This window comes from Astyanax mexicanus, chromosome 4 (assembly GCF_023375975.1).
Source record: "Astyanax mexicanus isolate ESR-SI-001 chromosome 4, AstMex3_surface, whole genome shotgun sequence".
Taxonomy (NCBI): Eukaryota; Metazoa; Chordata; class Actinopteri; order Characiformes; family Acestrorhamphidae; genus Astyanax; species Astyanax mexicanus.
Genome location: NC_064411.1, coordinates 11,294,762 through 11,307,506, shown reverse-complemented (window position 1 = coordinate 11,307,506; position 12,745 = coordinate 11,294,762). Strand labels below are relative to the sequence as shown.

General features: G+C 34.6%; 3 protein-coding genes and 1 long non-coding RNA gene across 15 annotated transcripts in view; 2 read left to right on the top strand and 2 right to left on the bottom strand.

Annotated features, from left to right (window-relative positions):
• Positions 1 to 12,745, bottom strand: part of LOC125801101 (NACHT, LRR and PYD domains-containing protein 12-like) — a 431,224-nt gene that overhangs the window by 229,939 nt on the left and 188,540 nt on the right. The window lies entirely within an intron of this gene.
• LOC125801243 (zinc finger protein 484-like) overlaps positions 1 to 12,745 on the bottom strand; it is a 111,033-nt gene that overhangs the window by 78,871 nt on the left and 19,417 nt on the right. The window lies entirely within an intron of this gene.
• Positions 3,821 to 8,826, top strand: LOC125801613 (uncharacterized). The gene is made up of 3 exons (XR_007438819.1): positions 3,821 to 4,563; positions 4,660 to 4,793; positions 8,708 to 8,826. It is a non-coding gene; the product is annotated as an uncharacterized LOC125801613 (long non-coding RNA).
• On the top strand, positions 8,963 to 10,886 carry LOC125801506 (uncharacterized). 2 transcript variants are annotated; one of them, XM_049478299.1, is made up of 3 exons: positions 8,963 to 9,220; positions 10,267 to 10,474; positions 10,557 to 10,886. In XM_049478299.1, exons 1-3 carry the CDS (start codon positions 8,964 to 8,966, stop codon positions 10,755 to 10,757), a joined length of 666 nt encoding a protein of 221 aa, XP_049334256.1. In that variant the 5' UTR covers position 8,963; the 3' UTR covers positions 10,758 to 10,886. The 2 variants fall into 2 exon arrangements, with proteins under 2 accessions (XP_049334256.1, XP_049334255.1); XM_049478298.1 differs by having other exon boundaries at positions 10,204 to 10,474.

Sequence of the window (12,745 nt, the reverse complement as noted above, 5' to 3'; positions counted from 1 at the left end):
AACAGCAGTCTGTGTTTCTGTTAATTGTGGCTGCTGGAGTGAAGTGCGGATTAAACAAATAACCTGTGGTTCCTTTCTAAGACTAGAGTGGAATGAGACAACGCTGCCATTTGTACTTTGTGTTCAGACGTGGGACACAAATATTTCACATGCCCTAAATCCTACGCCAACAAATTCAAGCAAAGACTAGGCTTTCCAAGACCAAGTGATCTAAAACACACAGAATCCAGGGCATCTACAGAGATAGAGACGGGACAGATGCAAGTTCAAGGTACGATCATCAACACTATCAAGATCCTAGAGGAAGAGCAAGTGTCTAAATCAGTCCAGAGTGGAGAAGTGGAAAAAAGAAGTGTCTTAAGAGGAGCTTTATGAAGAGGGTGAAGAATCAAATTCAGATGAAAGTTCAGACAGCGACTGGTCAAGTATCATCAGAAAGTGGAGAAATATGAAGGACGGGTCCCACAATCAAAAGAAAATGACTATAACCCCTTTATGCAGATGCAATTTTATGCTAATTTTCATGTGATTTGCACCAACTACACTCTAAATCATTGTATCTTAAGTTTTACATAGAGCACAATGATAAATCAGGGTTTAAACTGAACTGAAACAATAATTCACCTCCAGTCTTTTATTTCCATTATTTAAGTTCCATTTGAGAACATCAAATGCTGACAAAAATGGTAAAAAAAAAAAAAAAAACGTGTGTATGGATGCTGGTGATGAAAAATCAGTCATGTTCTACATTTCCTGATTCACCAGGGTCTTGACAAACAAGGTACAAAATTTGTAAAAAAAAAAAAAAAATACAAGGAAGCATTGATTTTTTTTTAAATGACCTTATCCAAAATGTAAACGTATACCCAAAACCTTTCTGACACCACATATTGGACATCAAAGTCTTTTAGAAAATAAAAATAGAATTTCTAAAAATTGTATCAAATCCTGTCTGTAGGTTTTGCCTGTAGTATTATGTGGTGACTTGTCTGAAAGACAGGGTTGCAGATAATACAGTTAATATTACAGGAGAAGGGAAATTACTGGGATAAGTATAACATGGACTAAAAGATTCCTTTAGAGAACTTTTTCCTCTTGAGACTTTACTCGTTTTGATTCTCGAGTTAAAACACGCATTGATAGAATATATGTTACTAAAGATATAAAGGTCCTAAATTATACAATTGAACTCATGTAAAATTAAATCTGGGAATCAGAGAACAACGGGGGTTCTGGAAGGGAAACACACAGTGCCTAAAAATATTACTAAAAATTAGAAAAACTAAAGATGTGGAAGTTTAAACCCACTCTAATGCAAAATTATGGGATACTTTAAAAAGTCAGATTAAAATGTTTCTGATACATAAATGTGAAAAATTAAATAGTGAACAAAATTAATTTTACAGTAAACTTACAGCAGAATATGTGGAAATTCAAAGCAAAAGAGATAAAACTATAGAAGATTAAGATCATCTTTTAAATTAAAGTCAGAAATGTCTAAGATGAATAAACATTTTAAAAATGTACAACTTTAAGCAGGTATGGATAATAGCTGCTCAGGAAACACAGGAAATGTTATTAAACGGATAAATGATAAGAGAAATGAAAATGATTAAAGGGATTAGAGATGAGCATGGGAATGTAATAGAAAACAAAAAAGAAAAGCAGAAAATTATAAAGGAAAAAATAAAGGAAAAAAATCACAATTTTTATCAGACTGTCCAAAATTACAAGCAGAGGACCTCTCGTCAATATCAACCAATTACAAAGGAAGAAATTGTTGAAGTAAATAAGGATTTACATGATGGGAAAACTCCAGGACCAGACGGTTAACCTCCGAAATGTTATAAGACATTATTATAGTTTATTACAAAATTATTTTAATAAAGGCATTAGAGATGGGAAAATGAATGACTTGTTCTATAAGTCTGTGATTACCTTGATTTATAATAAATGAATGAATAAAATAATGATAAGGAATTTTAGATAATTACTTTAGATCAGAAAAAGGCTTTTGACTATGTGTCCAGGAAATATTTATGGAATGATTTGCAGCACTATGGTTTTCCACCAAATTTCCTTCATAAGATCAAGTTATTATATGAAAAATCAGCAGCTCAAATTAATGTAAAATGGGATTTTAACAGAATTTGAGACACATAGAGGAGTCAAACAAGGCTGCTCTTTAAGTGCAGTATTATGTGTGTGTTAGCAGTTAGTCCTCTTTAAATAAAATTAAAAATGATACCAGAATTAAAGAAATTGATATCTTAGGTAAAGAATCTTTTAAACTTACAGACTTTACTGATGACGACATCACAGTAATCATAAGAAATCAGAAAGAGCTCAGGATTATAGAATTTATGAAGATGTAGCAGGAGCAAAATTCAATTTGGATAAAACAGAAGACATCTGGATGGGATGAAATGATCCTCTATTTTTGAACTTAGCAATTAAAAATCAAATAAAAATTATAGGACTTTATAACAAAATTTAAATGTGCTGAAATTAACTGGAAGTTGAAAATAAATTAAATCAGTGGAAAATTGCAAATTATAAAACTAGGATCCAGATAATTAAAACTTTTTTTTTGTCAAAAAATGTGTTCCTTGCTATATATATATATATATATATATATATATATATATATATATATATATATATATAGTTAATATAATATAATATATTAGTTTTACTACACACTGTTCACCAGACACAGGTAAGTTAGAGGGGCAGCTTGTTTTCTACCTGCTCTGAGCTAGCTAGCTAAGCTAGGTGACTGAAGCTAATTTAGTGATTAGCATGTAGAATTAAAGAGGCTAAAAACAGCAGGTAGGTGTTCATACTGTCCCCTGTGTGTGTCTTTTATATTGTAATTAGTGTATTTAGCCACAGTGGTGTTAAAACTCGGCTATGTGAGCGGTTGCTATGGCTTGTAACTAGGTAGCTAAGCGCTAGCTAGCTAGCGTAGCGGCCTCAATTTTCAGCCATTTCAGTCAAAATTGTGGAAATCTAAGCTTACTGTAAATAAATATAAGAGCTTTACTCACCCAAATAATCAGTTTTAAGGAGAGGAATCTGTGTAGATTAAAGTCCAGCGCTCGTTTGACTTTGAAAGAAAATGTTTTTTTAGGAAATTAAAGTTTTGTTTATTCTGTGCCCCTCAGCTTCAAGACCTGCTGAATTACAAGGGTCCTCTGTTTTACATTCAGATTAAAATACTCTATATTAACTGAAAAATATATTCACTTAAGCTTTTATTTTAATAATAACAGCTCTTACCCTTATATGTGTGGCTGATAATGTGTGTAATAATGTGTATTTATGTCTATAGGAGACATGGTGTTTCTTCATTAGGCTCCCTAAGTAGTGTACAACATAAAAAATATAGAAAAATAGCCTCACGCTGCGGAAATGCGGTAACACAGTTTCTTACGCACTGATTTACAACATTGTTAGCCAGTGACGTGCAGACGCTATGGCCCAATGCCGTCCTTGGCTGATATTATGGAGAGGAATTAGTGCCAAATTGAAAAGCAAACACTAGGGTGGAAAAATGTAAAAACAATCAACAAAATGCATTGCTTTTCCTCACTAATATGCAGAATAAGTGCCAAAATGAAATGCAAAACTACTTTTACATTACATTTCATTGCACTTGATCTCTTTATTGAAAAACAATACGCACTTATTTGCATTTTCAAAACCAAACGCTGAATTAGTGCCAGAATTTAATGAAATACACCTTGAAATGTAATCAAGGCACAGCGGTATTACTTTTCACCCTGAGGTACTTTAAACATTAACTCCTCCTTTAAATGTAATACTTACGAGATTGCTTTTAAACACTGATGTGATGAAAACATGCCACAATGAAAATCAATAGCTCCAGTGTGTGTGGATTTGTATTTAAAGAAAGAAACGCAGAATTAGTGTCACAAGCCACCTTAAAATGCAATCTAACGAACGGCATTGTATTCCACTGTGTGGCGCTGCAAATGTGCAAAAGCAAATCACAATGCATAGGATTGCATTCCGTCTAGGCAAGCGCTGTAATCGTGCCACATGTAAATTTAATAACTGTCCAATAGGAGTGCTCCCTCAAATTTGGGGCGGGGCTTAGACATCAGTCAGAAGCAATCACTGGTAGTTGTACTTGAAAGCTGAATAAATGTCTTTTCGTGACAGGATAAAAGAGCAAATAAACACTGTAATTGAACAAATTGAGGCTGGGTCAGTTACAGACGACTATGTGATTTTCAAACTGGAGTGGATTTTAGAGAACACAGGCCATGTTCTCACACTTCGCGGCGAAGACTTTCCAGAAACCTTCAAAAATGCACTGAGGAACATTCTGGAACAACTCTGTGCTCCAGCAGTCCAACCGAGAGCAGGAGGACCTCAGAAAATACCTGTCCCACTCAGCGGTATAATTCGCTATCTCAGCCTTGGATTATCAGTACCAGCTGTTGCAAAAATATTCGGCGTATCAGTTCGAACCCTTCGAAGGCGAATGGAGGAAAATGACGTGCGGTACGTCTATCAAATATAACTACGTTATAGGTATATTATATATTATTATATATACATATTATGTTATAACCCCATTGTTCCTCATGAGAAGAATGTTCAGTATTTTTTGCTTCTTTCTGTCTCAAGAGTGGCTGATTTCTACAACAACCTCTCAGATGAGGAACTTGACGGTGTTGTAAGGGATTTGCAGCGTATGTTCCCTAACTCGGGGTACCGGATGATGCAAGGCTATCTTAAAGGAAGAGGAATTAGAGTTCAAGGTATTCTACTTACTTGTGTGCATACATACAGTACAGGCCAAAAGTTTGAACACACCTCTTTTTCAATGTTTTTTCTTTATTTTCATGACTACATGATTACATTGTAGATTCTCACTGAAGGCATCAAAACTATAAATGATCACATGTGGAGTTACATATTTAACAAACAAAAAAAAAAGCACTAGGTGAAAAGGTGAAATAACTAAAAATAAATATATTCTAGTTTCTCCAAAATAGCCACCATTTGCTCTGATTACTGCTTTGCACACTCTTGGCATTCTCTCAATGAGCTTCAAGAGGTGGCCACCTGAAATGGATTTCCAACAGTCTTGAAGGAGTTCTCAGAGGTGTTTAGCACTTGTTGCTCCTTTGCCTTCACTCTGCTCCAGCTCATCCCAAACCATCTGGATTTCTGTGGTCAGCAGCAATTCTGTGGTTAGAAACTGACAGCCCATACATATAATTTATACTGCAAGTATATGGAGTATGTGATGGGTTGAAACATGCATAATAAAATGTATAATTCTCATATCCCTAAAATGATCTAGGATTAAAAATTATTATTCCTGGAACTGATAAATATTCGGAGATTATACATAATATTAAGATCTAAATATATTATATTATGCAATTCTTTCTGCACAAGAACATTGACTTTATGTCAGTTTTGTATCACTGAGGATGTCATTAAATTTCAGGCTTTAAAAGGCCTGGGTTACATGGTAGAAATATTATATGATGTTATTAAAATAAATGTTGACAATACACAATGCTACCAAGATATTCTGACATCAGTTCTGCAGGATATTCTTAAGAACTGTGTTTAGTTTGATCTATTTGAACATGGGACTGTGCGATTAGGAGGCAACATGCAATTATTTGTAAATACGATTTTTAAATACTTCTTGACTTAATTATTATGTAAATACTGTACTGTTTTAATGTATTTATTTTTTTACTGAGTGCCTTGCTATCCCTTTGCTACTGTGAATGTCCCCCATGGACGGCTCTTTTGTTTTTGCACCCCTCCCCCCAAAAACAATGGTTGATTCAAGGATTCAAGGATTCAAGGAGATTTATTGTCATTCGCATCTTATGTGGTACATGAGGTGGAACGAAATTGTGATCTCACGATCCAGTTTACACCCAAGAGCTGTTATTAAATAGATATATAGATAAAAGTACAATAAAGGAATACAATAAAAATAGAATATACAAAATAGTTAAAGATAAATACCCCAAAATGAAATAAATAGAAAGAGTAGACAGGTTGCAACAACAAGTCCAGAGTGCAAGTGTGCTATAGCAGCATGATAATGAAATTAGAGCAGTAAAAGATAAAGTGTCTGAGTGCGGGTAAAGTGACCGTGTTTGTACAGTAATTGTCCTTGTGTGTCAGTGCAGTGTGTTGTTAAGTGGAGTTTAAGAGTCTTACAGCTTCCGGAATGAAGCTGTTTCTCAGTCTGGTTGTTTTGCACTTGATGCTCCGCAGCCTCCGTCCTGAGGGAAGCGGGACAAAAAGTGCATGTGCTGGGTGGGTGGGATCCTTCCTTCCAGGTGGCATCATAATAATACTACTACTGCTACTACTACTACTAATAATAATAATAATAATACATTATTTGTAATATTATTTTTTACAGTTGAAATTATTCAAGTAGATATACAGGGCTGATGCACATGGGTGACGTTTAAATTAAGAATACAATTATAAATAATGGGTAATATTTAGACTTCCTTTGCAAAAACAGACAAGTGTTATTTAAACACACTTTTAGGCTTTACCAAATGAGCTCCTTTAAAATATTGCGGAGAAACGCGTCTCATCAGCCGCACTTATGATTTCTGAGCGGAATTATCTTTCGTTTTAATGGCTTTTTGTGGTGAAGGAGAAAGAGATGCTTTGTTATAATTCCATTATTTTAGATACTAAATCACAGTTGTTTTATTTATTCGTTTACAATAAATCTTACTTATATATAAAGAGAAGTACAGTCCTTTAATTATCCTGACTAACCAGTAATAATAATATCAGTGCATCTGATACTGTGAATATCTTTAAACTGTTTTACTCCTGCCATTTTTAATTTCTCTAAAAATTGTTTAAATACTGACAAAATTCAATTGTTAATTTTAATTTATTTAGCTTGATTTTTTTTGTTTCTGAAGAAGAGACTTTACTTATTTTATAACACACTGTTGTGACTATTTGAATCTGTCTCAATTTTTTATTTACACTTTACACTTTGCGTGCTGTTGTGGCTAATTATTTGACATATAGGAGCTAGGACAATAATTAGCCACAACAGCACGCAACCTGTATTTAGGCTGATTCTCTGCCCGAGCCCGACCCGATGCGCAGATAAGCGCTTGTCCGCGGCCGCAGCTCCGCGCCTTTAAATTAAAAGCTCCGTAGGTTGCGGGTACGTACACCATGTAGAGCAGATGTCCGATCACTGACCAATAATTAAATGTGTTACAAATTGTTTCCCCCTTTCCTTGGTGTTTGGCATTTTCGTTTTGTTTTTTATTCGTTGACGAAAAGTATAATAGCGGTACATTTCGTCATAGTTCTGGTTTTCAGGTATTCATGTTTTATTTTTTAGTCTCTTTTTCGTTTTCGTTAATTGGTCGTCAATTAATATTTTTTGTTATTTATTTCTGAATTAATTTCTATTAATTAAATTAACTCTCTTTCCTGCTGCCTCAGTTTCCTGCATGCTGTGTGTGACTTAATTTGAAAAAAAAAAACGATAAAGATTATGTTGGAAGAATAGCACCTGTTTTTGCAAATGAACTTATTTGCCCCATTATTTATAACTCTTAATTAAAACGTCATCCTTGTGCATTTTTTGTTGTGTTAAAAATAATAGTTTTCATTATATATATATATATATATATATATATATATATATATATATATATATATATATATATATATATATTGCTTGTACAATTTCAATGCTTAAATAATGGAATGCCACATCACATGGCATGGACATGGATAATATCGTTTATCTGTCCAAGGCTAATAGAGGTTTCATTTCTGTATACAGTTTGTTTGTTGTTTACATGCCTTTTAACTCTTGTCACACTCTTCAGGCCTTTAAAGAAGCTTTTCCTTGTTTTACAATCCTTAAACTGATTTTTATGTATTTTATGTATTTTCATAATTTCCTCAGTATAAAAATAAGGTTTAAAAAAGGCAAATTTCTGTTAAAATTTAGATGAAGAATATCCCATAAAACACATTTAACATTAATTTAATTTTGTTATTTTAAATGATCAACTGTTTTCTTTATATTTTAATTTATTTATCATATTTGTATTCACACTTATTCCTGTTTCCACTTTTGAATATTATATTCTCAGCCTACCAGTGTCATACTAATTTAAATAAGGTGGGGTATTGAAATTAATCACAATTAGATAATCTTTATTAATTTACATAAGCAAAGTATACTGTTCAATTATTATGCTTTACGTGTACGTTTGAAGACACATGCATCATTTTTATTTCTTTACTTAATACATCATTTTTAGTCAGTATCTTAGTATCTTATCCACTACCTCCTCTGAATATTTTTTCCTCTCCAAAGACGCGTCTTACTTTATGCCTATGAATACATAAACCTTGTTAATATGACAGGTAAAAAGTCAAAATATGTTTTTCATGTCAATTTGAAGTGAATGGGGTATATTTATATGTTGAGTATATATTTACCAATAACAAAACTGTCTTGATTACCTGTTGCCTTCACATATAGGATAAAACAATAAAATGTGTTTACATGTAAAGACAGTTTGTACATGAGTACAATATTAACTGCATGCATTTAAGATTGGAGATAGATATTGTTAGAGACCACCTTTAGAAATAAGAGATAACTTTTCAGTGTTTCCACCCCTTCCAGAGCACAGACTGAAACAGTCAATGCTGCGCACAGACCCTCAAGGATTGCTTGAGCGTACACTCTGTCTACATACTGTTAGAAGGAGAGTGTACAATGTTCCTGCTCCAAATTGCCTTTGGCATATCAATGGGAACCACAGGCTCATAAGGTAATGCAACAAACAATTCTTTTTAAAGCTATTTTTTGCAACTGGCAGAATAGTGTCAGCATTGTTCTTCATGTTAAAGGTAGATTCAGTGGTTTTGTCTGCTTGTATATGCACAGGTGGCGTATTGTCATACATGGAGCTATTGATGGCTTCAGCAGACTGGTGGTCTACCTGCAAGCTTCTGCCAACAATCGTGCAGACACTGTTTACAAACACTTCTGGCAGGCAACACAGAAATATGGCATCCCGTCACGAGAACGTAGTGACAAGGGAGGGGAGAACAGAGACGTTGCTTCCTTTATGATTAGTACCAGGGGAATGAACCGCAGTTCACACATTGCTGGGAGAAGCGTGCACAATCAAAGGTACTGCAAACACATACCACACACTGTCATTAAACACACGTTTGTATTCAGGTTCACACTGTACTGTTTAAAAGGGTATCATGATAGCACCAAAAGTGGATAAAGTACAGATATTGTTGGAGAATTTTATTGTACCTTGTAAATCTCATACTGTTGCAACCTTAAAAGCCTTCTATGACATTGGTACACACGTGACATTATTAAATGGAATGACCTACCCATCTGCACCCACTATCAGGCCTTGCTCCAACTCCTATAATTCACTTGGCCTTAACATGGTCACACTTGCTGTTTTTTAGCTTCAATTTACAGACTGCTAGCATATATCTTGTTTTAACAATATTTTGAATACATATTCTCTTAAGGATTCCTGTATGGCTGCAGTCATGAATGTTTATTTTATAAAGTTATCAAAGTAATAGAAATTAACCCCTTAACAGGCAGGCATTTTTTAAAATAAATGTTATTCCTGATATCACACACCTGCATCTGTAGAATTTTTATTAAAGCATTACATATAAAGGTTTCATGTTTGATAAGAAGTTATAACTGAAAATATGAAAGTAAATCTGCAATTGTCAAATTGCCTCTTTCCTAAATTTCATTTTAAAATAAATATTTCCTGAATACAAATCAAATGATTAATTTCCTATAAGCCTTTTGTTCTGTAACGATTGTTTAGCTTTTTTGTATATTTTCAAACATGCAGAATTGGGTTTGATTCCTCAGATACTGATCTGAAATTAAGTTTTCAGAATGTAAATAAGTTATTTTACTGCAGAGAAACATGCATGCATGGCCAAGGCCTGTTATGAGGTTAAATAACTTTTTACTTTTGCTTCACAAGTATACATAAAATACATTAGAGTAGTACTTATATTTACATACAGAGCTGTTGCATTAGTAATAGTATATAATAATTATAAAATTGTTGTATAGTAATATTTTAATTAAAAATATATTTATTTCTTTATATCTTACAGAATTGAGCGCCTTTGGAGGGATGTTTACCTCTGTGTAACAGATCTGTTCCACACACTTTTCAGGAGTTTAGAGAGTGAGGGCATCCTGTCTCCAGACAATGACTTGCACATTTTTGCCCTACACTGGGTGTTTCTTCCCAGACTACAGCAGCACCTTGATTCTTTTGTTGAAGGGTGGAACAACCATCCCCTAAGAACAGAGAGGAACCAGTCTCCTCAGCAGTTGTGGCACACAAACAGCAACAGTCCAGCCAGTCCAGATCCACCACAGGTACATTTGGAACACTTGAGATGGGCATGTATGTGCAAGCATTTGAAGAATAAATAATCAAATCATTTTTGCTTATACCTAGGTGGATGAACTGTATGGTGTAGACTGGAGGGGCCCACCTGGTGATCGGGATTTAGCCCTGGTCATTCCTGAGGTGCAGCTTTCCAGGGTGCTATCTCAAGAGGAGTTGAGCAGACTTCCTCAACAGAACAGAACTAATGATGACTATGGAGTTGCTTCTTACATTCAGGCCCTTGGGTTACTTACTAACTGGTTTGGTTGACCAATGTCTTCATGCATCTCTTAAGACAGATTTTTCTATATGCACACTTACCAGTGGATTGTTGACAGTTTGTTTGTATATTACACAGTTTCTGTCAACAGAATTTCTCACACACACACGCACGCACGCACGCACGCACAATCTCACACTTTTGTTTTTCTTTCCAAATAAATTAAGCATTACAAATACGTTGTATTTTTGTATTGTTTTAATCCATCTGAATATTGTATAAAAGTCATTTTCTGAGATAAAACTGTAGACAACTTCAGTCAGTGTATGTTATGTCAAGTATACAGTTGATGTAAACTCTCTCTATTCTAAAGACATCTGGATGAACACTAGACTTTCTAAACACTAATCCAGACTACTCCCAAGAACAGCACAACACAACAGGCAATCAATAGAACATTGGCTAAATCTGACACTTGTATTATAAATATAACTCTTATAATTAATGTATTTGGCTGCACCCATTGCTGACAGGTGTGCAAATGCACACACAGCTTGTCTAGACGTACAACCCTCTGTAGCAGACAGACAATCTATTGGCACCTTTCTTAATGTCTGAGGTGGGCTCCAACATTGAGCTGTAGAGCAGTGTTGAGGATAAGGTGGAGTGGTAACAACCTCACTCTAATGCTCTCGTTGCTGGATGAAATCCAGTCCTCAGAGCAGTGTTTTAAAAAGAAGTAGAACACCTCTTCAATTCGTCAATAATTTATTATTTGGTTAAGCATTTATTCTTTTGGTTTGGTAAAGAGGTGATGGTGGTCCAAAAAAAGCCTTCTGTGAACATCAGAGACAGTTACTCCAACAAAAGCAGGAAAAAATCTTGGTACCCTTAATTGGAGAAGAAAAACAGTAAATAACCAGTATCTGTAGTGATCACCTTCTAAATTCTAAGTCTCCATTGGTATGTGGAGAACTAATTTGAAAAACAACAAACAAAAAGTTGTGTACAAGGTGTACTCTGAGTGCAAAAAACTGCACAAAAGCTATACTAAACAAGTCCAAATCCACTGTCGGTGGTGGACACTGCAGCTGCAAGATCCATCTTAAATTCCCGATAAGACAAGTAGTGTCCTGGAATTTTGAGGGTTTCAAAACAGGTAACTGCAGTGGGCATGGACACCTTCTTAACTTTCACATAAAGGTGCTGGGGTAAAACAGCCCACCCAACCCAGAATTTGAGGAGCTCCAGAAGTTCATCCGATGTACCTGAAATGGTGTGAAGACATTTAATTCAGTCATGCTTTTTCAAAAATGTATTACCTGACAATAATCAAAGAGATGTTATTAATGATCTGGCCTCTAACATTGCCCAGTTAATCCTAAAATTAAAATCAACACTTACATTAAAGTTACTCTATTTCAGTAATTCAGTTACAAAATGTGAAACTCATCTATTATATAGATGTATTAAACACAGAATGATCTATTTTAAGCCTTTATTTATTTTATTGTTGATTTTTGCTTACAGCCAATGAAAACCCAAAAATCAATGTCTCAGAAAATTTGAATATTATATAAGACCAATTGATAATTTTGGCAGTGTGCCAAGTCCTGCTGGAAAATGAAATCTGCATCTCCATAAAAGTTGTCAGTAGCAGAGGGAAGCATGAAGTGCTGTAAGATTTTGTGGGAAAACAAAACTGCACTGACTTTAGACTTGATAATAAAACACAGTGGATCAACACCAGCAGATGACATGTCTCTCCAAACCATCACTGATTGGTGGAAACTTCACACTACACCTCGAGCAGTTTGGACTGTGTGTCTCTCCACTCTTCCTCCAGACTCTGCTCCCTTTATTTACTTTCAATTAAATGTAAAATTTACTGATGATTAGTGATGGTTTGGAGAGACATGTCATCTGCTGGTGTTGATCCACTGTGTGTGTTTGAAAGAGGGGGTGATGCTTATTCAGTGTAGCTCGGTTTATATACATACATATGTTCGCCTGTCCAATCTCTCCCCATTTTCCATCG

Coding starts and splice junctions, on each gene's coding strand:
- LOC125801506 (XM_049478298.1), top strand. CDS start 8,964: ATGCACAGGTGGCGTATTGTCATACATGGAGCTATTGATGGCTTCAGC. Junction 9,221..10,203: donor AGAAGCGTGCACAATCAAAG/GTACTGCAAACA, acceptor TATATCTTACAG/AATTGAGCGCCTTTGGAGGG. Junction 10,475..10,556: donor CCAGTCCAGATCCACCACAG/GTACATTTGGAA, acceptor GCTTATACCTAG/GTGGATGAACTGTATGGTGT.